Consider the following 25865-nt stretch of genomic DNA (forward strand, 5'->3'; position numbering starts at 1 on the left):
AAACTAAGGAGCCCTTTATTTTTTTTTTTAAAGATTTTATTTATTTATTTGAGAGAGAGAGAATGAGAGACAGAGAGCACAAGAGGAAAGAGGGTCAGAGGGAGAAGCAGACTCCCCGCCGAGCAGGGAGCCCGATGTGGGACTTGATCCCGGGACTCCGGGATCATGACCTGAGCTGACGGCAGTCGCTTAACCAACTGAGCCACCCAGGCGCCCAAGGAGCCCTTTATTAACTGCATGACCTTGTGGCTGTTACTGAAATTCTCTAACCCCATTTCCAGATCTCTATAAATACAGTGAATACTTTTTACTAGAGCTGATGTTAGGAGTGTGTGGCTGCCGCCGCCACCTTCCTCATCTTCCCCGTTTTGTGGAACAGTGGAATGACAGGGTTAGAATTAACTGATAGATGGACGTGTCTAAGAATGCCCTTTGATTATTACCACTGTATCCCGATGCTGATGGCAGAATGTCCATAATTATTTCTTGGCTGGCTGACTGTTAGAATCTTTCAAAACCTTTTTCTATTTGGGGAATTCATTATGATAATTAAGCAATTAAGTCTGGAGAGGCAGGGATAGTCAGTAAATGATCACAGCCTGGGGGATGGAGGCCAGGACTGGAACCCTAGCTCTCCTGGGTGACTTTGGGCGTAGCTGATCTAAATTTCAGTTTCGCCATTTGTCAAATGGGCATAATACCATCTTTATGACAGAACCGACGTGAGAATAAGATGAGCTATGTACTAATGGCAGCCAAGAAAAATATGAAAACAGAAAAGGCACTCAAAAAGTGAAAAAAAATTTGTAGTTGAAGTTGAAATTGAACCTAGCACTTTTTCATACCATGATTAGAAAGATTAATTAAGTTTCAGGACAAGTCCTAAAAGGGCCTATTCCTTCCTGTCTATGTATTAGTCTTCAGCTCACTGATACTTGGTCGACTTCACAGGAATGAAGGCCCCAGCTGAGGAAGAGGTGAGATGAATGACACATCACCATCACAATTAGTGAGGACTGAATGTGGGCTCACTATTACCACTTCACTATAAAACGGTTACTTTCTAACTGTTGCGGAAAAAAATCCAATTTCAAAAGGAAAAGAAATACTTCTAAGGGTGAACTGTTTTATTCACAGAATAGGTTATGCCAACTTTCTACCTCATAACCATACTTCACCCAACCCAAACTTCACTCTGTTCATGACAACTTTATGTTCATTACCATCACAATATAGTAGTGTTGAAATGGCCTCTGAAGATGGCCTACTTCTATTACCCACAGATTTTTTAATCCCATCTTCCAAAGCTCTTCCAATTTGCCCTTCAGCCTGGACAACTCCATGGTGAGAAGTACAGCATCTCCTGAATTTGCCTTGGGAGCTGTCTTGGGATTGCTATTCCAAAGTTCCAGAACTACTGCACCTTCTCTGACTTCCGCTCGCCAGTCCCTACTTCTCTGATCCTGGCAATCCAAAATCTCTTCTTCACATGATAACCCTTGAAATATTTAAAGATAGAGCATGTCTATCTTCTTTCCAGGTACCATTTCCAATTTGCTCAGAAAATTCTGGTCTACACTCTTCAGAGTTTCTTAGCCTTATTAACTGCCAGTCTTCAGAAAACAAAAACAGAACAAAAAACAAAAACCAACCAATCCCTCGATGAAAAGAACCATTTGCACACAATAATTTCTACACAGTAACCAGTTAAATCACACACGATGCACATACATCTTTTTGAAGGCACAGGATAACCTTCCAAAGAGAATTTTAGCAGAACACGTAAATATACCTAAAAATGTACATACCACTTGCCGAGAATTTCCGCTCTACAGAATTATTCTTTGAAAATAATTGTGTATGGCACAAATATGAAAAGATATAAGGCTGTTCACTTGATTTATACATAATGGTGAAACTCAGAACAAACACATAACAATAGGGAATTCGTTAAATATAATTATATATCCACATGCCACCAAAAAAGATAATGATCCAACCAGATGGCCTGAGAATGAAAACATTTTCAGAACTTATAAAAGACTTAGAGAATTTACTGATTTATCGGTGGGTGATGTATTGTTTGAATTTTTTGATAGTTTCCTATGCTTAACTCTTAGCTACCTAACAGAATCCAACAGGTTCATATCTTCATCCCCTACACCCTACAGCTCCTTAGTTCAAAACCACACGGGTATAGAACTATGCTTCAGTCATCTTTTTTTTTTTTTTTAAGATTTTATTTATTTATTTGAGAGAGAGAGAATGAGAGATAGAGAGCACGAGAGGGAAGAGGGTCAGAGGGAGAAGCAGACTCCCTGCCAAGCAGGGAGCCTGATGCGGGACTCGATCCCGGGACTCCAGGACCATGACCTGAGCCGAAGGCAGTCGCCCAACCAACTGAGCCACCCAGGCGCCCTGCTTCAGTCATCTTGCTTCTACATTTTCTGCTCCTGTCCATCAATGACTGGCCACCTGTTTAATCCAGTACACCTATGACAGCATTAAGTGTGGCATACACTTAGGGGTGTAGGTAACCATTAGATAAGCTTTAGTTACATGTAATTCCTCATTACCTTATCCCCCACTCTCCTACTCAAAAAAACCTACTGAAATACAGATGAAGTAGATGTTATTAAAGGGAGAGGTGAAAGGTTGAAGTCTACTCTAATATTTTTAGATAAATGAATGACAAATTTTGACACTTTACTGTTAGTGAATTACGACAAAACTCACAACTCACTTCTGGCCAATATGGGGTTTCCACCTCCACCATCTACCTTTGAGGAGCTTTGCCTACAGTAAAACTCATACTTGCCTTGACCTCTACACGACTCTATGAGGGAAAACAAAACAGGATTTGTCTGATACCTTCTGGAGATTAAAAGAAAATTCTGCTTTTAGCCAGTGATTATGAAAATCTGGATTTTCTTACCATGGGAAATTTAATTTTCTTCAGCAGAGAGCGGCTAGGGTTAGAGCTTCAGAAAGTAAGGGAGAAGGACAACTAAAATTATCACGCACCTACTACTGTTCGCATGGTTCTAGATACTGTGCCATCAATGGCCTGGCGTGGGATGGGCACCATATCCCATCACTAGGGCTGGAGAGACGTTCCAGGCATCCAAAACTGGACACTTGTGTAAAAATGGGACTGTGTTCGGCAGTAGCAATAATGAGGTGCTTTTTCATAGGTTATTATACTGACCTGGAGCCTTACCACATTTCCATGGAAACCCTTTTCAGAGTCCCATCAATCTCAAAATGAGATTTGGGAACAAAATCCATCCTATATTTAATAACTATTTGAATTTTAATCATCCAAGGCTTTTGATTATTTATTTACAAGGTAATCGAAGGTCTGAGCTAACACACAGGACTGGATTGCCAAATCAGATTCATGTGAAACCGTGATCTTATCTAGTATTAAGCTTTACCAAATGTTCCAAAGATAGAGGCCATCAAATTATTCAGAGGACAAAGAGAGAGGTGGGGGACATCAAAGGCAGCTGGCAAGCCAGATCCTCCCTCTGTTGGACAGGCAGCTCTGGCCCAGAAGAAATGAAGGTTCACAAAGTTCCCCACAAAACAGTGAGAGTTTAACTTGTTAAACATCTCCGTCCTCTACCCCCAGAAAGTTGTATAGCCGACAGGACATTCTCCAAGGAGGCAGGCCTCACAGCTCCTAGGTTCACATTACCATATAATCTTTTTTTAAAATATTTTATTTATTTATTTGAGAAAGAGAGAGAGAGAGAGAACTCCCAGGGAGAGGCAGAGGGAGAAGCAGGCTCCCTGCTGAGCAAGGAGCCTGATGCGGGGCTCGATCTCCTGGGATCAACCTGAGCCAAAGGCAGAGGCTTGGCTTAATGACTGAGCCATCCAGGTGCCCCACATTACCATATAATCTTTAGCCAGGGACATCTTAAAGGCATTTCAGAGTTAAGGTCTCTTCCTCCTAACAGAGGTCGGTACTCTGTTTACTCAAGGGTCCTGCTGACAAGATTAGATGGGAGTCACCTGCCCTCCTTTCTCCCCCTCCCTTTCTTCCAAGAAGCAAACGGATTTGCAGGCCGGCTGCTTTCACCCCTTCCTTCCAGGGTTACTTAAGAACTTGGTGACAGAACTTCGCTTATTCTTACTTGCCCATTGCCTAGCTCCCCAGTATTAGAACCAAATCAAATCATTTTAACAAAACAGCTGAATCACAGAATCTCAGAATAAAACTTCAAAGATACTTTAGGGTAAACTCCTACCCCAAATTTTTACTTACTATATATCTATATTCATATCTATCTGAGTGAAGATATCCTATGGTAGAACTATTTTAAAAGGCCACTGTTACAATCATCTATTTATTTATTGGGGATGTCTCTTCTGTAAAACAGAAGTCTGACCTTCCTTTCTTTTACTGTCCCCAGAGATCCCAGTTCAAACACCTGAATTAACCCAGAATAAATCTACTCTTCTCCACTTAATAGTCCTCTCACATTCCCAAGGGCATTTCTAACTACCATGTCCTACAATTTATCTTTTGTGGGCTGACCTCTCTGGGTCCTTCAGTTGTCACAGGACAATAGCTTCCTAATCTAATCTCCACTGTTATCTGGCAGCCCCTCCCCAACGCCAAGCATATGCAAGGTCAGGGACACTAGATAATGAGCTTGGGTGTGGTCTAACCAGGAAAACTGTCATTTTTGTTTGAATTGCTCTGCCTCCCCTAATAGAGTCTAAATTTGAAACCAGCTTTCTTTTAAAGCAGATGTGACATGCTATTGGTACAACTGAAGTTTTGGTCATTTATCACCTCTGGGTCATTCCTCCCTTCTTATACATTGTCACACCTAAATGCAAAACCTAACATTTATTACTGTTAGGTTCCATCTATTTGTTTTTTTTTTTTTTTAAAGATTTTATTTATTTATTTGACAGAGAGAGCGAAAGAGCACAGCAGAAGGAGAGGAAGAAGCAGACCCCTTTCCGAGCAGGGAGCCTGATGCGGGACTCGATCCCAGGACCCTGGGATCATGACCTGAGCGGAAGGCAGATGCTTAACCATCTGAGCCACCCAGGTGCCCCCATCTATTTGTTTCAGCCTATTGCTCTAGCCTGAAAATGTAATATATCATCCAGCATATTATTAGGTCTCCTTCTTAGCCTTGTTTCAGTCATTTGATAGGCTTGTTAAAAAAAAAAACCAAAAAACTTTTTTTATTGTGGTAAAATATACGTAACATAAAATTTACCCTTTTAACTACTTTTAAGTAGTTCAAGTTAAATGTTTAACTACTTTTAAGTGTTTAAGTCTCCAAAATTTTTCATATCCCCAAACTGAAACTCGCACCCATTCAAGAGTAACTTTATCCCCTGCACCCAGCCCCTGGTAACTATTCTCTGTCCATGGATTTGAGTGTTCCAGCACATCATATAAGGAGCATCATATGGTAAGGCTGTTTTTTTAAAAACCTAATTAAGAACAAAATATTGACTCGGGTAGACATGGCAATGCTCTCAGCTGACATCTATTTTATCATCACACATAAGTCCAATGTATGAACTGTTTTCTTTTCTGGTATTGAAAGGAAATAGCCTTCAAAAACCAAGACAGGTTAGAGAGAGAAAAGGGAAACAGTTCTAAGATAATCCAACTATGCAAATCTGAGGGGATGCTCTGTGCCCACAAAAGAGCATGAAGCAGCAACCACAGGGCAAGGAAGGAAGAGCTAGCCTTGAACTCCTCCTAAACCAAATCAGAGGAAGGTCTTAAGGAGCTTGGTTATGTTCATCAAATAGGGGGAATGGTCACATCAGGTATTCTATAATAAAAAGTAAATATGAAAGCAAACTCCAAAAATCGAAACACAACATATATTTGTGTGTATGTAGGTCTTTACATATATATACCCACATATGTAACATATTTTTTAAATGGCCACTTAACATTTTTACCACGACTAATCCCTTTAATTAGTAGCAAGAGTTACAAGCCAATTGTATGACTGTGGTTGCATATAGATTTAAATAAGTAAGCTATACAAATACTAATAAAAGTTTTTTTTTTAATTTTCCTCACCATATTTTCTTTTACTTTTTTTTAAATTAACATATAACACATATAATGTATTATTTGTTTCAGGCTAATAAAACAATTTCTAAGACTGACTTCTGCCCATCTATTGCTCATTACAGTATAAGAAAAGCTGACAATGTTTTATTTCAGTAGAAAAAAGGTTAATATGTTATTCCAGTTTTTAAAATATTTTGATTTAAATATTTAATGTGTTTTATTCATATGTAAATTTAGTGGGGAACAGAAATCACACAGACCTTACTATATAATATTGCTTTAGTAAGCTATATTAGGTGGCTATTTTAATATGCACCTAGTCAACAAAAGTGTTAAATTTTGGAAATTATCTTTTGAAATGTTGCTCTAACAGCTATGATAGTCACCTAAAATTTTTCTTTAAGACTATCCTAATGGGAGAAAAGGAGGAAATACATGATTTTATGTGTTAACTGAGAACAGGCAACACTATTCAAGTCATCTTAAAACATTTTAACAGTTTAACACTGTTAATGATAAACTGTTGGTGAGTCATGGCATTTCTTTCATGGCACTGTTGTGGAAAGTCTTCTTTAGACTAAAACTAAGACAGATATTTTTCTAATTCTTCTCTCCTGATATACATTACAGCTTTACTGTTTCTGACATAACAAGTCTTTCACTTTTCAATACCGCTTCATACATACTTGCTTGCAAAATGTTTTTAAAATGTAGACACTGCGGTATAACATTAAACAAGAAACAAATTCTCACCCTCAAGGTATCACACACTGCAGCTAATTCCCTTAAATAAATGCACTGAGAGCCTTGGAAACCAAATTTTCTTCGCAATTGCAGCTGCATGGTTTAATGATTAGATTCCAGGGTGGTTTAATGATTAGATTCCAGGGTGGTTTAATAATGCAGAAGAGTTGGGGAAAGTATGTATAGCAGTGCTCTTCTTTTCAAGTTCAAAAGTTTTCCAAGTATACTCTAACTTTTATCTAAAGGTGTGGTTTGATTGGGGAATGGCGTGATCCACAAGAAACACAGAAAAAAATGAAGGCTATCAAAGAGATCAGGAGTACAAAAGACAGTGGTTTATCCTTAAAAATAGGGCGTTAAAGCATAATTGTATTCACGTCCCTTATGATAAGAAATTATCCTCTCACATTTCCCCTAATAATTAGTATCCTGACGGGGTGGGGGGGTGAATACTAGGAAAAAATCTGTAGGATTTTTACCTTTCTATATAGACAGAAGAGAAGATTCCTTAAGCTCTAAGTTACTCTACCAGAGAATTTTAAAACTCCAATAAATATACTGGAGAGAGGTACAAAAATAGTGATCAAGACATTATATAACCTATATATAACCTATTTAATAACCTATATTTAAGAGGATCTTACTTTTCAACTATTCAGTAGAGCATACATTTAAAACCTACAGATAACTTGTCTCTAAGTTTTAGTTACAATTAGACAATCTTTTGGGGTGTCTGGCTGTCTCAGTCAGAAGAGCATGTGACTCTTAATTTCAGGGTTGTGAGTTCAAGCCCCATACTGGGTGGAGCAATAATTTAAATAAATAAATAAAAAAGAAAACCTTTTAAGAAAAGAGGTTAGTACAAACAGCTTAAATAGTTGCATACTTATCAAGTCAAAATGCTTTCACATACCAGTTCTCATCACGTAAGTGAGGAAATTCATAAAAGTTTATACAAAATAATAGTAGTTGTTGCTGTTGTTATTCTTTTGTTAGCCTTACTTAAATTGCACAAAGTGACGTGGGAATTTACTGCATGGAACAAAAAGTTTTCTATAGTTTAAACAGGAAATGTAAAATCTATAAATGACAAAGGATCACTATATCTATAAGCATTTATTTATTTTCTAATTTTTTTCTGTTTCCCTCTGAATGGATTCACTTTAATCAGATAAATTTACCTCATACCATTCATTTATTTCATACAACAGAACATAGGAAGCCACCAAAAAAGCAATCATCCCTAGAAAACACTGCAGTTGATTTTCTTATCAGTAAGGAAAGAGTTAATTTCTTTGCACTTTGCTTTTTTTTTTAATAAAGGCATAAAAGTCCAAAGAGAAAACAGTATTCATCCCACATAATTAAATACTCAACCCACCAATCCACGCACAGCCAGCCCTTTGCCAAGCCTGGGATTCAGGGGCCGAGCGAGAACAGCAGCTCATCGTATTCACATTTCCAAATGCACGTAAGTGACCTGTTACCTTTCATCGGCTTACATATATTCTTTTCATAGCACAATGGTTATTTGTGACGCATGTTCAGAGAACATACTTCTGCACTGCAGCATGATATTAAACTCACATGGGCACCCACACATTCTTCCCAGATTTAATCAGTATTTTGTTGGTCAGCTTTCATGTTTTTTTAAGCAAGTGGTTAGGAAGCAAGTGCTTATACACGAAACACTTAAGACCTGTGAAAGGTAAAAGTCTATATTTTATAACTACTTCTAATCTATTAAAATCTAAAAAGAAGACAAACAGTAGGAAATGCCAGTAAAAATAGCATATTGGTTCAGAAAAATAAAGTGATTAATGATACCTTTTGGGTATACATAATCACTTATTTATAGCATTAAAACCAGCATAGTTTTTTTAAAATTAATTTATGACTTCAATGGGTGATAGAGATATTTTTATATATCTGATTCTTGCAGAAATAATGCCAAATTGACATCTTATTCACCAGCTATCTGTGTGTGGGTCAATATAAAGTGGAAGAATATTAATACATATTTATATTAATTTTTTAAAAACCCTCCAAATAATCACAGATGTCCAGTAATGTAAGGATTTTAGTAATACCAACAAGAAAAAAAAATCCAGTGGTTATATTTAAGTTTTAAAAAGGAGAAAACATGGAATGGTATACCATACTATTACATAAAATTTACATTATTCTAGGGACACCTGGGTAGCTCAGTCAATTAAGTGGCTGACACTTGATTTCAGCTCAGGTCATGATCTCAGGGTTGTGAGACTGAGCTGAGCGTGGAGCCTATGTTTCTCTCCCTCCCTCTCTGCCCCTCCCCCCTGCTCTCTCTCTCTTGCGTGCATGCACCCGTGTGCACTCTCTCAAAAAAAAAATTTGTATTATTCTAGTTTACATATGTCTATTATTTCCAAATATCTATTTGGGGATTGTTGGCATATCTAGGTTGAAAAACAAATGATTATAGAGAAATCTAACAAACATACAAGGGATATAAAATTGCTAATTTACAAATATATAATGTAGAAAAATAATTTTAGACATAAAGCTTAATATGCATTACTGCCTGAGATTTGCTGTGAGTACCCTCTATTAGCTCAGTCTTGGAATTCTGATGAAGTCTCTGAGCAAGACTCCCCCACTGCTCCAGCCTACTTAAATGTAATTACATATATACATGTAATTGCACAAGAATTCAACAGAAAAGAAATATTGTAGTTGGTTATATAAGAATCTATTCCTAGCTCTGGCTGTTAAGTCATAAATGCATCTAGAAAGACAGGCAAATATCAATAGCTACATGATCCTAAAGGTTTTAAGTGAAAATTCGAGAAATTGGGGTTATCTGCCTTCAATTTTATGAATCCAAATAGACACACTAATACAAACACACAAGTCATTATTTTTGTTAACAAACGAGAGAACACATCACAACAGTGATCCCTGAAAGCATCTGGAGTTGGTCTTTATAAATTGAGAACTCTAAGTTTCGATTTCTGTTCACCCTTAAGTCATCACTCCCCATCTTGTCTACTTGTCAGGCTACTGTAAATCCTGGCACTCACCAGTACAAAGTGGTATGCATACAGCGCTGTACAATGGTGAATTATAAAATATTTGTCACCAATCACTTTCCAATACAAAATGAGAATCAACAAATCTGAAAGAAGGAAAAATAAGTGAGATATTACATAGGAAGAAGGCTGTACTGTTTTCCCAGTGTATTTAACTTTCCTCCTTAACTATTTGTCACAGTCCATACTGAGCCCACTGCACTTTGTTCATACTTCGCTAGTCCAGTTACCCCCCTTATTGTAAAGTATCTGCTTCCACACGACTGTTTCCCCCACTCTACTGCAACCTCCCCGGATGAGGACCAGGTGTGGGAATCCAGCATAGTGCCCACCACACAGGTAATATATTGGTTGAAAGTACAAATGAGTAACTTGTTTCCAGGGTTAAATAAAATGGAAATGTTACTGAATAAAAATAATGTTTAAATAAGCTTAAATTACTAATGTTTGTGACTACAACAATTCACACAGATAAGATGTTTGGAGAAAAGGTACAAAATGACCAACTCATTTATAACACAAATTCAACAAACAATATTTAAAAATTAACAAAGGATGTGATTAAATATTAATTCAAAATAGCAAAAAACAAGAACTAAAACTATTAAAAAAATATGCAAAGAAAGAGGTCAAGGCCTCAATTTCTCCTTAAGAGATCCTGAAACTAAACACCATGATTCAGAAAATAGTTTCCCTTAACAAAACAGAATGTTTAACAAAACAGAAACTTCTCAAAATGTTAACACAACTATGTTCTTTACCAAATGGCTACATGTGAAAGGTAGACATGGAGACAAGTGGCTATCATGGATGGAAGCCAGGGAAGGATTCAAGGCTTATGGGATTGGAGCTTATATAATATGGGAACCTTCTTTTATATATAAAAAAAATGAAAATTACTGATACAAAACTAGATGTGAATATTTATTTTTTAAAAAAGTGATCAGATTACACATTTTAAAGAGAAAACAAACAGTACAAATGTGGAAATCAAGAAAATATAACACTATTAGTAACTGACTGCATGATAGACCTCTCTAGATATATTTTCCCGACGAATTTTGGCTGTACCCTCTTTGGTCACCAATTTCTATGATAATGACCTTGTAATATTTTCCATAGAGAGAATAAAAAGAATTCACTTTTCATTCAGCTTGGTTTAGAAAAGTCGGTTTCAGTTCATTATTCGTATTTTTAAGTGCTTCAGAGTATTATATTATTTGGGGAAACCTTTATCAAGTTTCTTTCATACAAGACTTTCTGGGTGGTGCCTACTCTCTGAACGGACAAGGCTCATGAAGCGGTGCGAGAGGTGTACTATAAATTGTGTGTCATCCTTGTCAATGACAGCATTTTGTGTCAAACAAGCAAATTTTTTTCCAATGTGTTCACATGATTCAGTCTTCTTTTAATTGGGCCATCAAATAATCCAATCACCTATTCACTATTTTAATTCGAAATTTATCTCTTCCGCCTAATGAATTACTGTGTTTTGGTATAATTTAATCTTTTTGTTACAATTCACTTCTTGATGGCAGAAAATTTTCTATTGAGTCCATCACTCATCTTTATCACTTTTGTTTCATATCCCATTATTTTTATTTGGATTTTTCAGCTATTTATTAAGTTAAAAAATTATAAAATAGGGTTCCCTATATAAAATGACCAAATCAGGGGTCTGTTCTTTTTCTCTTGTCTTACAGAGACTGTCTAGAATGTCTTTTCAAAAAGTTTAAATGCTATATTCTCACTTAATTTCCCCCTTTGTCTCATAGTATAAAAGGCTATTCCAACCCCATCCTACAGGAGGAGAAATATGACAGAGGGAAACATGGAGTAGAAAGAGTCCATGATCTTAACTGATCATGGCTAAAACAATTTCCCTTTGTGAACTCTCCCCAAACAATACAAAACTGCAAGCACAGGTACACATTTCAAGGGCCCTTGCAAGTGAGAGACACCTGGATGCTTAAACTTCATTAGCTTTCCAGGAATTCCACCTGAGAGACGCTGTAGACCAAAAAATGGACCATTGCCAGTAAAAAATATCCAGGCCTAACTGAGGTCCCACTCTGCAGCTCTATTGTCAAAGAGAACCAGAGAGCCAACAGGAAAAATGTCTCATGTCCTACCATCACAGCAGATATTTTTTTCCTCTTATGGGTCCTACAAGTGACTTCTCAAATAAATAAACCAAAAGCATAGACTATGTATTCTTTGTAAAATCCCATGGGTAGTTTAAAAAGAAAGAGAGAGTGGCCAATATATCACATACCAGAAATGAGGTAGCCTGAAGCAATAGAGATATTCACTTTCACAAGCGATGAATCACCCCTATAAATATTTAAAAAAAAAAAAATTCCCTTTTTTTAGCACATGGTTATAGATGACAGCTACATTTTTTTTCTATTGAGAAATGTAATTAAAATGCTTTCTATAGATTCTTTAATGGTAAATTGTCATTTGTACCAGGCCCTGTGTTAGTTTGAAATACTTCTAACTGCACAAATAATCATAATTTCTTATATTAGCTAAAAGTTTTATATAAATAATTTTACCAAAAGATAACTTTTTATAAATGTGTTCTCATATGATTTGTTTGTGAAAGAATTCAAATGGATTTCCAGATGCTGGCTGGTTTTTGTTTGTTTTTGTTTTTTATTCCTTATTCTAAATCAGAGATTCAAATACTCAAGAAATCATCCAGCCTGCCCCTGATCTTGAGGCAATATACAGATCAGTATCACTTTACTGATGACTGGAGAGATCTGCCTATTGTCACACAATTGGAAAATGGTCACACAGGAGAGTTTAATCCTGCTGTTTTGACAGTTATATATATATATATATCACGATCTTACAATTTGCCCTAATAATTATCTTTACTCCAAGAAACAAATACAAACTATCAGTCTTGTGTCTGGTTTATAATGTAAACTACTGCTGAAATGAACTCAAAATTAAACTGATAACAGCTAAACTGCAAATGGAAAGGTTTAGCAGAAGTCCGTCTTCTTTACAAATTCTGATCTGCAAATATGACCCAGGAAAATTGAACCTGGACTAAACTGCAGCATTAAAGAAAATGTAAAAAGATAAAAAATTATACTATGGGGCGCCTGGGTGGCTCAGTCGTTAAGCGTCTGCCTTCAGCTCGGGTCATGTTCCCAGGGTCCTGGGATCAAGCCCCGCATGGGGCTCCCTGCTCGGCAGGAAGCCTGCTTCTCCCTCTCCCACTCCCCCTGCTTGTGTTCCCTCTCTTGCTGTGTCTCTGTCAAATAAATAAAATCTTAAAAAAAAAAATTATACTATGTCAAAGTTTGATAAGGACAAAAATTGATCAGTGAATTAAATCTTCGTCATAAAATTTATCTCCCAAAAGCACTGGTTTTGTTGACAATCATTACTACAATAAAATTAGGAGAAAAAACTTAGAAACAGTTTAGGTAGATTACATAAAAACCTCATCATGGAATTAAATTCACTAAATTGATTCACTTTGAAAAATACCTTCCCAAAGAAAATTTATCAATACTGGTAGAATTCTGATGGGCATAATTCTGTACTTATTAAAATGATATTGCTGCAGTCAAAAATTAAATTGTCCCACATCCTCCAGAGCCCACATCTACTACATTTATGCAGTGCTTTCGCAAACATACCTCATCTCTCAAACTAAGCTGAACTAAGCCTTCCTGTATAATGCCAGGAAATACAGTTTGCAATATCTCTGCCACTGGAATGACATTTAAAATTTTCAAAGAGTCATCTTAGAAATTATCCTCTTATTGCTGAACATCGTTATTATCAGTATTTCAAATCTTCTCATGTGGTACTAACTTCCTCTTACATGGACATCTATAATCCTCATTTTTATCTTTGAGATCAAGTGATGGGTTAAACACAAGACTGAGTCTTAAGTAGATTATTATCCAACTTGACTATCCTATCTCAATAGTTAACTCATTTTTGCTCAGAACAGTGGTTACAACAAGTTGGTTTTACTCACTAACTCAACATAAATGTTTACATCATCATCATATTCTCCCTGTCTTGGATAACAACTGTGATACTAGTACAAAGTGGCCCTCATTATTTGTATTCAAATCTAAAATAAATCCTTTTATTGCACCTTGCTGAAATAAGTCTGAACACAAGCATTTTAATAAAACATATGCCATCAATATGTTCTCCATTTTAAAGTAAGAAATGTTCTTATTAATAATTAATATCAAAACATAAATCACATTAACTATACTGGAAAGAAACAGCTTACCAAAGTGGATCAGCCTTTGCAACCTCATCAAAAATCAAAATGTACAGGCCAAAAAGCCCAACCACCAAAGAATGGCATGTAGATCCTACCCTGAAATGAAACAAAATACATACAAAGATTTTAGATTCTTTGCAATAAACTGTAATTCTATCAAGACATTTAACATTTTGAAGAAGTTAAATCTGGAAGCATTTAAATATAGGAATGGAGTACATCTAAGAGTACTATACAAAATTGCTATTTAGAAATCCAAGGGCTATGAGTTTACTTTGGAACTAATAACAAGAAAGATGCCCGGGGCACCTGGGTGGCTCAGTTGGTTGGGCGACTGCCTTCAGCTTGGGTCATGATCCTGGAGTCCCGGGATCGAGTCCCGCATCGGGCTCCCTGCTCAGCAGGGAGTCTGCTTCTCCCTCTGACCCTCTCCCCTCTCGTGCTCTCTCTCTCAAATAAATAAATATATAAAATATTTTTTTAAAAATCTTTAAAAAGAAAGAAAGAAAGAAAGAAAGATGCCCAGGTCTACAATTTCTTGCTAGAAAACTGTGGAATCACTTATTGGTTAAAAATTCCAAAGCAGAGGTGCCTGGGGTGCTCATTCAATGCATCCGATTTGATCTCAGCTCAGGTCTTGATCTCAGGGTCATTGAGTTCAAGCCCCATGTTGCGCTCCACACTGGGCATGGAGCCTAGTTCAAAAAAAAAAAAAAAAAAAGTTCAAAGCAGAAGCTTATCTGATGATGCAGTTAACAGAGTTCTGTACAGATAGATGGCAACTGGCAAGTCCACTGCCCAGCACCCTACTCCAAGCCCCATCCCTAACAGCATCACTGCAGCATTAGTTTTCTGCTCCAATCAGTGAGGAGTAACTTCCAAATCTACTGACCTTAACCAATTCTATACCCTTGAGTCAGAATTTGAATGGATCGTGAAATGAAAATGTATTGCCTTGGAGATTTCAGTGTTAAATGCACATTCACATGCACGCGACACTCGATTCCTGTAACCAATCCATGAGAAAGCTAGAGCAGCTATTATTAGTCTCTTTTTATCATTATTATGAAACCACTTCTAAATAGAAAAATTGAGGACCATGAATTTATACAGAAAATCTATTTTTAAAAGAAATGCTCAAGTGAAAGCAAAATGTTCACGAGATCCAGGCTGAATTTTCTTTTATAGAAGAAATAAGGTTTAGATGAAAAACACCAGTTTCTATGAACATATCTTGCTAATAATTTAATGGATTCACCCAAAACCCAAGTTCTACGATATGCTACTTAAAGAAGTTTACATAGGATACAATATATTTATTCACTCAATGAAAAAGTTTATAAGAAACGAAGATTCTTTTCTCTTCATTAGAATAAAGGATAAAAGGAACGGCAAAATTTTCTTTAGAAATTAATAGGATGTAATAAATTTCTGTCTAAAATATGTCCCCAAATCTTTAACAGTGACATATATCAACCAATATGAAGCTTGATATTAGAAAATCTTATTGTAACTTGAAAAATCAATATGCTTGATCTAATAGATGAAGTGGGCCTAAATAGATATATCATGTTAAATCAAATCATATTTAAACGATCAAAGATCTTCACTAATTTAAAGGCACTGACAAAGAATACTTTGCAATACCAAAGGAACATTTTGACGTGTGAATAGTTAACCCAATTTATCTGGTTTACAAGTCTGGAATTTTCAGGCCAAACATACCTATATTCCAAATATAGCTGTTTAAGGATGTAAGTTCTTTTACGTCAAATAAGACACTCCATCTAAATACTCATGAAACCAGCCTTCTATTGCCATTCCAAAAGTCTATGAAAGCAGAAAGTACAACCTCTCACTAACTTGTTTTAGTGTTTAATAAACTTAATCAAAAAGCTTCCCCTTGGAAAAATGAGAACTTTTTGTTCCTGATACTCAGCCCTCAAATTCCCTTTGTGTTGAAATGTTACATGGTAAATAGGAAGAATTACAAGCCCTTAGCTGATGGAAATGGCATATAATTCATGACAGAAAAGTTAAATCTTATTTGGATCAGGAAAAGCAAATACCCTGTGCTTACATACTCTTCTGCATTAAAAGTCTATACTTTCAGAAACTTCTGTTTAGTAAACATTTCACAGTCTATTCTTTAAAATCAGACTCTTGCCAAAGCAGGGTATAGATTCCTCACTGTCTAAAATGAAACAGCAAGATGCTACCCAAAAGAAAATATTTTTTTTCAAAGAAGATTAAAAAGAAATGTTTGTGCTAATAAATAGGGAGATAATGGAAATAATGACCGTTGTAGAACAGCAATTTAAAGTTACTGATTTAACCATTTGCAAGTAGTAGGGGTACTACCAATAGAAATTATATAGCCCAAACAGACAAGAGTTAAAAATCAGAGAAGCGGATTTTAAAATTAGGAGTATTTCAACACAATTGGACTTTCTATACCATAGGAAAACAAGTGGATATAAGAAAATGTTTTTTAATTATAAGATATAAATAATACCTGTATTTTTTTCTGAAAAAGCAACAATTAAGTACAGCAATTTATCACATTTAATTAAACTGTCATCTCTCAGGTGTGAATTTTTTGGTGAGTTGTTTTTCCTCCTGTCCTTTTTCTACTGTAGGACTTAGACCATGCATTGTTCAGAGACTCTTTCCTGATTATTAGTAAGAATTATGTGGGTTGTGTTGATCTGGGTGTTTCAAGACTGGAAGCTGGATTTCAAGACATATACATGTACTTTACTCAAAAAGCAGCCAATCTTTTTTCTTTCTTTACACTCTACCTCACAGCTTAAGTCTCATGTAAACCAAGCTGTAGTGGGAACAGGAGTAAATGTGAGAGAGAGACAGAGAGAACTCTATTTGAATAGGGTAATGAATCTTCTATAATCCCAGACTTTTTCCAATAGGAACTTGGTTTCCCAAATGGTGATTCTGTGCACCACAGAAAGGCAGTGATAAGACTGAATAATGCAAAGTATTTTTCAATTTCATTTCATTTCATTTTCATCTTTGCCTCTATCTCTGTACCGTCCCGATTTCTTTGGCTTGCTGCTCTCCAAGATTCAATTGCTCTTACCTACCCTAACCATGGTGAAAGGGAAACGAAAATAGTTCAAAATTTCCTCTCAGAAGATCTATCTCCCATCCCGCTCCTCGCCTCTTCTCTTTCCCTCTTCCACCCATCTTCATGTTAGAAAGGGTTTTTAAAAATAATGGCTAGTATCTTTTGTATCCCACTTGGGAACAACATCTTTGTACTATTTTAAGATAAAAAAAAAATCATACTTATTTTTCAAAACTACATGGAGAAATAATTCTCACTTTTTGGGTAAAAGGAGCTATAGCATGTATGAACCAGAAAAATTAATGTAAGGTGCAAGAGGAAACAACTGAAGTCATAAGCACAGTCTGAGTTATAAAAGTGGATGCCTACAAACCAGCCTGGCTCAAAGATAGGAGATTTCCCGTCAAATGTGACCATTCTCAAATAAATACTTAGACTTTGGCAGAAGTTAATTCTAAAAGGAAACTGCAATGAAAAATAATTATAGCAATTTGAGAGACCTGCTGAATTCATTGTATAGGTAGCGTTAACTTCAAGTAAGTAACAACAAAAAATATACCCATAGCTGCTCCAATTCACCAGTTTGCAAACACATGGTGACGTGTGGGCGAAAAGCTCTCCAGCACGTGAAGCGGTCATCAGAGTCATTTTGTGTTTGAAATGTTGTGAAAGGTTAACGAGTTGCACACACAAAAAATCTGTAAGCCAACTAATTAAAATTCCCATAGATTTCTATACCCTTATAGGTATTACTCATTTTACATTTTTTTTCTTTTGCTTTAAATAAAATCTAAAAAGCAATTTTTACTTTAACAAAAAAAATAGGTTCCAATGGGCTCTGAATTATAATGAAAAGTTCATTAAAAGAGAGCTACAGATGTGCTAACCATATACCACACTCTGGTATAGCATTTAACTGCCCTCAGTCTGGCTAAGCCAGCCAACACTATATATAGGCTACTCAGAGCCCCAGCTAACATTCACTTCTGTGATCACTTCCAGAGAGCACGTGTTTGTTATCATAAACGTTTCAGAGGAGAATGCAAAACAGGACTCTTCTGCAGTCAGCTGGAGTCTCCTTAACCTTCCCATGCTTCCCCAGAAAGTTCAATTCTTCCTAACATCTTTCAATAGAAGAATTTTTATAATTTTCTTGTATGAGATCTATCTACTTACTTTCCTTTTATTCGTAAGGTCAAATAAAAGATCTGACCTTAAATTCTGTTAGATCTTAAATGAAAGATTTTTGGGGGAATATTTTAAACAATTTTATTTCATAAAACTAACTTTTTAAAATCAGTTACATTTTCAGATGCTTTACCTTGAGTTCCATTCAATCTTCTTCTCAAAGCTGAGACTATTAAAACCTGGAGAAACTTTTGCTGAAAACCAGAAACTTATAAAGTAGAAAAGAAGCTGAAAGGTGAGAAAGCTGGTAAAAACAGTACTGAAGACCAGTTTGGTGTTGGTGTCCATATTTCTTCAACCTGTTAAGAAAAAACAATGGCTTTCAATTGCTCATAAGAAATCTAAATTAAAATTTTTTTTTATTTTAAGAATATATGCTTATATTTTTAGTAATTTATCTTGTTAGCACAAATATAAAAATACAAAGACACTAGTAGACTTTTAATTCTTCACCAGCTATTTGTCATGTATCTTGTATTTGTATTTAAAATAAAAAAGGGAAAAATTATCCTAAATATCTCACTGTTATCAATTTTAGAAGGCAAATTTAACAGCATGATTTTCAAAATTATCTGTCTTCGAGTTTAACATTAAGAGGGCATTTCAAGTACTATAACTGAAGGTATTCTTTTAGTAACATTTTTAATTAAATGTAGGAAAAATCACCTGATTTCTCTATGCCTCAACTTCCTCATCTATAAAATGAGTCCATTAGATCATTTCTAGAAACAATTAGGCCAAAATCATAATAAAACCAAGATTATCTACAATAGCACAACAAAAAAGACTACATTATAAAAACTAATTGTACAGTGAGACAAATGACATTTAAAACAAAATTAAAATCTTAATAAGAATAATACCATCTTAGAAAAGAACTATACCACTGTTGTTGCTTAAATTAGTATTTAACTTTTAAAAAGTATTCTGCAATCCCACACATCCTTGGACCAAAAAATCCTCCATGACCTTACCTCTAAAATAAAAGATTTTTATAAAAGAGCTTCAGGTTTTAAGGGTAGAGTTAGCAGAAAGAATAGTAATATGCATATATATACACATTCAGAGTATGTTTTCCTATCACTGAACTAAACTTTATTTGGACCCTAAAAATCTTAGGAACATTCAGACCAAAAGAAAGACACTAAAGCATTTGCTCATATCCAGCAAATACAGCATTTCTAGAAGTGGCTCCATCTTTGATAGAGCTGACCCTCAAATGAAAAGGAAATGAATCAATACATATTTCCAGCTGCCTAATGTGAAGAAATAAAGTCCCCTACTGAAGCCAATTCACTAGAGAAAAGCCAAGTCATTGACTGCACTAGCAATAACCCCACGTCATTCCCTTCCAACCAGGACCTCGTAATAAGAATCAGGCTCCCACAGGGCCCCTTCTGACAGAACTCATGTGTCTGTAATGAGTTCTTTCCCCATTCTTTCTTTCTGGTGTGTGTGCTCAGTAAAAATATTGATATTACAATTCTTCTCCATGAGATTCCATTAACTTTATTGCTCATTTACTTTTTTTTAAATTCAACATGTGTTTTAGGGTATTAAAAATTTAATTTGTGATCTTTTAGCCTAAGTTTAATATTAACCAATACATAAAAGTTTTGTACATAAATTAAACATCATTATAATTCACTAAGTGAGATGTAAAAGGGAAAATGGTTTTCTAAGATTAAGGCAAATGGGGAACTGGAGGCCAGGTGGGCAGATAAATGAAGAAAATGAAACCAGTAACCAGAAAAGAGTGGAGAGTTTAATCTTCAGCATGAGGATGGTTTGTCCCGAAGGGTTCTGTATGTTCCCTGCTAGTCCTGGAGGGTGGCTGGACATGAGCTATTTATTTACTTTTGTTAAAATTCAACTATATAATGAGCATTTGTTTCATTAATGTTTGCTAAAGTTCTATTATAAAACACAGTAGGTATCACACAACATTATCCATTTTATGAACTGTTAACTAGTACATTAACAAAGAAGCACTCAAACAACTCACCATTAAGAAATTCCTCATTCCTATTGGAAGAACAAACATTATTAAAATGGCTGCACTACCCAAAGCAATCTACCCATTTAATGCAATCCCTATCAAAACACCACCAGCATTTTTCACTGAGCTAGAACAAACAATCCTAAAATTTGTTTGGAACCACAAAAGACCCCAAATAGCCAGAGGAATGTTGAAAAAAGAAAAGTAAAGCTGGAGGCGGCATCACGATTCTGGACTTCAAGTTCTATTACAAAGCTGTAATCATTAAGACAGTATGATACTGGCACAAAAACAGACACATACACCAATGGAACAGAATAGAAAACCAAGAAATGGACCCACAACTATATGGTCAACTAATCTTCAACAAAGCTGGAAAGAATAGCCAATGGAAAAAGGATAGTCTCTTCAACAAATGGTGTTGGGAATACTGGACCACTTTCTTACACCGTAGACAAAAGTAAATTCAAAATGGAGAAAAGACCTAAACGTGAGACAGGAAACCATCAAAATCCTAGAGGAGAACACAGGCAGCAACCTCTTGGATTTGGCTAGCAACTTCTTACTAGACACATGACCAGAAGCAAGGGAAACAAAAGCAATAATGAACTACTGGGACTTCATCAAGATAAAAAGCTTCTGCACAATGAAAGAAACAATCAACAAAACTAAAAGGCAGCCTAGGAATGGGAGAAGATACTTGCAAATGACATATCAGATAAAGGGCTAGTATCCAAAATCCATAAAGAACTTATCAAACTCAACACCCCAAAAACAAATCATCCAGTTAAGAAATGGGCAGAAGACATGAATAGACATTTTTCCAAAGAAGACACAGATGGCTAACAGACACATGAAAAGATGCTCAACATCACTCGGCATTAGGGAAATACAAATCAAAACCATGATGAGGTATCACCTCATCCCTATCAGAATGGCTAAAATTAACAACACAGGAAACAAGAGATGTTGGTGAGGATGCAGAGAAAGGGGAACCCTCTTACACTATTGGTGGGAATACAGACTGGTGCAGCCACTCTGGAAAATAGTATGGAGGTTCCTCAAAAAACTAAAAATAGAATTACCCTACGACCCAGCAATTACACTACTGAGTTTTTACCCAAACAACGGATACTGATTCAAAGGGGCACATGCTCCGATGTTTATAGCAGCATTATCAACAATAGCCAAATTATGGAAGAGTCCAAATGTCCATCGACTGATGAATGGATAAAGAGGTGGTATAGACATACACACACACACACACACAATGGAATATCACTCAGGCATCAAAAGAATGAAATCTTGCCATCTGCAACGAGCTGGATGGAGCTAGAGCATATTATGCTAAGCAAAGTAAGTCAGTCAGAGAAAGACAAATACCATACGATTTCACTAATATATGGAATTTAGGAAACAAAACAGATGAACACATGGGAAGGCGGAAAAAAGAGAAAGGGAAGCAAACCATAAGAAACTTTTTTTTTTAAGATTTTATTTATCTGAGGGCGCCTGGGTGGCTCAGTTGGTTAAGCGACTGCCTTCGGCTCAGGTCATGATCCTGGAGTCCTGGGATCGAGTCCCACATCGGGCTCCCTGCTCAGCGGGGAGTCTGCTTCTCCCTCTGACCCTCTTCCCTCTTGTGCTATCTCTCATTCTCTCTCAAAAAAATAAATAAAATCTTTAAAAAAAAAAGATTTTATTTATCTGAGAGAGAGGGAGAAGGGGAGAGAAACAGAGAGAGCGCGTGCACAAGCAGGGGGGAGGGGCGAAGGGAGAGGGAGATGCCAAGCTCAATGTGGAGTTCGATCCCAGAACCCTGAGATGATGACCTGAGCCGAAGGCAGATGCTTAACCAACTGAGCCACCCAGGCGCCCCAGCATAAGAGACTCAACGACAGAGAAAAAACTCTGGGTTGATGGAGGGATGGGGGTAGGAAATTACTAAATGGGTGATGGGTATTAAGGAGGGAACTTGTGATGAGCACTGGGTGTTACACGTAAGGGATGAAACACTAAATTCTACTCCTGAAACCAATATTACACTATATGTTAACTAACTAGAATTTAAATAACAATTTGGAAGAAAAAAAGAAGAAATTCCTCATTCCTAAAAAAGCTAGTTTTTAAGTCTTTGTTATACTGGTTATTTTATATTTTTAATAGATATACTTTCACTTCACTGGGGTCTTTGGGGTACATGTTTGAGTCTCCCTTTGCAAAAATGTTTCATTTAAAACTAAAGAACTCCATATAGTGGAGTTGTGGCTTCTATTAAAGGCTCAACAGACAGAATCTAATTAAATTGTTCTACTCCCAGCTTTGCTTCTTATTAAGCAGCTGCTTGCTTCATCAGTCATGCCAAATCAAGAACAAATCCAGTGATTTTTTTTTTATATGTATTTCCCCAGAAAACCAAGGCTTCTGGTAGAAAGCAAGTGCTCCTCTTCACTGAATCAGGCAAGAAAAGGGGAAAATGGATAAAAACCAAACAATGCTCATTACTGACATAGATTAAGAACCTTGGTGAGTTAGGTGACTATTAAGTAGAAGAATACACAGTAAAGAGAGAATAGTATCATGGCTTGGTTCATGCACCTCTACATGTGGCTGGGATACTACCCTAGGAAGGAACAGCCAGAACAGAAGTGGGAAATACTTCTGTGGCAATTTACAAGGGGAGTGGCTGGACATGAACTTCACAATGTAATTAGCCCATCTTGACTCACACCAAAGAAACTCTTCCAGTGGCCTCCTGAATACAAACGATATGTGAATGTTTTCTCCCAAGACAGTTTCCATAAACTTTAATTCAAGCAGGTTTCTTAGAGGAAAAACATGAAAAGGTCTGAAGTACACCTCTCCACCATTAACTTATAATAACCTTTCTCCGGCAGGACTCCCAGAGGCAGGGCCACCGGAAACAGCACAGCCAGGATGACTCAGCCCTCACTTCAGTCAACAGTTCATCCGACATCTGTCACATGTCCACCAGACAGGCCCTGGGCCAGAACTCAGAATACAAAATGGGGAACATGCTTATAGGCCAGGAGGGAAGCAAAGAAACCGATCACCACCACACAGAGTGCCAAGCTCAGGGTGCTAAGGGGGTATTCCCTATTTTCAGTGAAATAAATGCCCAGCAGAGAGGACACATAAACAGTGAGGAGATACCAGAAGGTATTCACTGTAAACCAACAGGACATCTTCTCTTCTATTAAAATCCCAAAACCCTTTAATGCTGAAGTGTAAGACTCAGTTCCACCAACTGAGTCCAGAACTACTGACTTGGGAACACAAAGATTATTCTTATTGCCAATGTTCATTATTTCCTTGTAATACAAGGACTTCTCTAGGGAGTATATCAGAATTACCAATGCCACCTCAAAACACATATACAACATCACTCTTTTCCATTCTGACACAACATGAACCACTGCAGAGTGGTTAGCAGTAAAAACATTAACATGAAGAGGAAATGGTCTTGTGGGGTTGTCTTTAAGGGCAGCAAGGAAGGGGAAGCTGGGAAGAACAACTCCTTTTGATTAGCATTCCTTTTCCCGTCTTTCATGAGCTCCCCTTCCTGTTTCCCACACTGATCTCAAATCTCTGGTTCTCTCTCTAAAATACGGTTTCTTCCTATTTCACACAAAAAAATGGAGGCTGTCAAGCATGAACTCTCTCAGTGTCGCAATGTCTACTACCTCCCCTGCCCCAACACAGAACCTCTTGTTTGCACACTATAGGCTCTGCCTAGGTGTATGCCCCACACCTTCAACATGGCTTAAGTTGTCTGTAACCAAACGTCCCCCAGCATACCAGTCCTGGATGGTCACCTTCCCTCCCGATGGCTCCATGTGGGCATCCTGGGGGCCCCATAGGCTTTCCATGACCCGAGGCAAACTTAATTCCAAACCAGTCCTTTCCCCAGCGTTCTATATATCAGAGAATGGTACTATCATCCACCACACTTCCCCCATCTTCCAGTCTAGAATAGTTCAGTCACTCTGGTTCCCTTCCTATCCCTTATACCCACAATTAATTGACTGCCAAATCCTGGCAGACTGAAGAATAGCAAATGAAGGATAACCTGATTCCAGGAAAGTTCTGAAAGTTCCTCATGACAGCCTTATGAATAATATAAACAAATGTGGCTGGAAAACAAAATTAGGTAAATCCAGAGCTAGCTGAAAAACTAGAAGCAGCAATGCAGATCAATGATCTGAAACAGACTTGAGAAATATCTCCTGCTATCCCAGAAGGTTCTCTCTTTTTGGTCTGTATTAGTAACATTTTTTTAATAAATATTTACATGGTAGTCAATCTGCATATAATGCAGGGCTGGGAAAGATAGTTAATATAGAGGGTTAACAAAATCAGGATTCTAAATTATCTTCATAAGCTGAAATAGTGAGTCCAAATCAGAAAGAAAAAGTATAATAGGAATAAATGTTTTAAAGGCAATACCTAAGTATAGGATTTAGTATAATAGCTACATAACACACACACACACACACACACACACACACACACACACACACACACACTGGAAGCTTTGGCATTTTAAGTTACACAAACCAATGAGAGATACTGTAATGAAGATACAAATAACAACAACAACAACAAACCCCACCAAACTTCAGGCTCATTTATAGTCAGCATAAACGTATACCTTTGGATCAAGATACTTATCAGTCCCACTTTACTCTGAATTAATCACACGCCATGGGAACAAGATTACTTAGAAAGGACTCAAGAGCATTCTTCAAACATCTTCACTGTCGTGTGGAAAAGTGAAAGAGGGAACTTATTCTGCATTACTCAAAATGGCACAAAGGGGCAAAAATTACAGGGAGGTTAGAGTTCAGCTTAATTTAAGGAAGAACCCTCTAACAATTTAGAAGTGCCCAAGTATCCATCACAGACGTGGTAAAAGGACCTCAAGGGGGTGGACCAGAGTCTTTGAGACCCCCTCAAAGAAAGATTCTGGGATTCTAGGACTGAACTGAACTTTGTATCTGAGAAGACAATTTTGCATAAAACACTATATAAGCTTCTCAACAGTCTATCATTCAGGTTTTTTAAAAAATCAAAATTACAGGGGCGCCCGCGTGGCTCAGTCGTTGAGCGTTTGCCTTCGGCTCAAGTCATGATCCCAGGGTCCTGGGATCGAGCCCCGCATCGGGCTCCCTGCTCGGCGGGAAGCCTGCTTCTCCCTCTCCCACTCCCCCTGCTTGTGTTCCCTCTCTCGGTGTCTCTCTCTCTTTCAAATAAATTTAAAAATTTAAAAAAAAATCAAAATTACATACGTAGGAAAACACTAAGTACATATATTTATGTACTTAATGGGGCATACACAGACTTAGTCGCAGTGTTGAGATTTGAACCTTACTCCACCGCTTGCTACGTGACCTGGGACAGATTACTAAATGTGCCTTACC

The 25865-nt window shown here is 36.8% G+C and overlaps 1 protein-coding gene across 8 annotated transcripts in view; it reads right to left on the reverse strand.

Moving 5' to 3' along the window:
• The window catches only part of TLCD4 (TLC domain containing 4), a 98013-nt gene that overhangs the window by 23894 nt on the left and 48254 nt on the right, over positions 1-25865 (reverse strand). For 7 of the 8 annotated variants that reach the window (XM_028102040.2, XM_028102036.2, XM_028102035.2 and 4 more), the window contains 4 exons: positions 18559-18724; positions 14159-14248; positions 12158-12216; positions 9874-9968 (listed from right to left, as the gene is read on the reverse strand). In XM_028102040.2, coding sequence (XP_027957841.1) covers positions 9874-9968; positions 12158-12216; positions 14159-14248; positions 18559-18713 — 399 coding nt within the window. In that variant the 5' untranslated portion in view covers positions 18714-18724. Of the gene's footprint in view, positions 1-9873; positions 9969-12157; positions 12217-14158; positions 14249-18558; positions 18725-25096; positions 25190-25865 lie in introns of those variants that run through there. The other variant, XM_028102039.2, reaches the window with a different exon arrangement.

The sequence above is a fragment of the Eumetopias jubatus genome, unplaced genomic scaffold (assembly GCF_037043125.1).
Source record: "Eumetopias jubatus isolate StellerSeaLion01/CBP00866 unplaced genomic scaffold, mEumJub1_p1.0 scaffold_4, whole genome shotgun sequence".
In the NCBI taxonomy this organism is placed as follows: domain Eukaryota; kingdom Metazoa; phylum Chordata; class Mammalia; order Carnivora; family Otariidae; genus Eumetopias; species Eumetopias jubatus.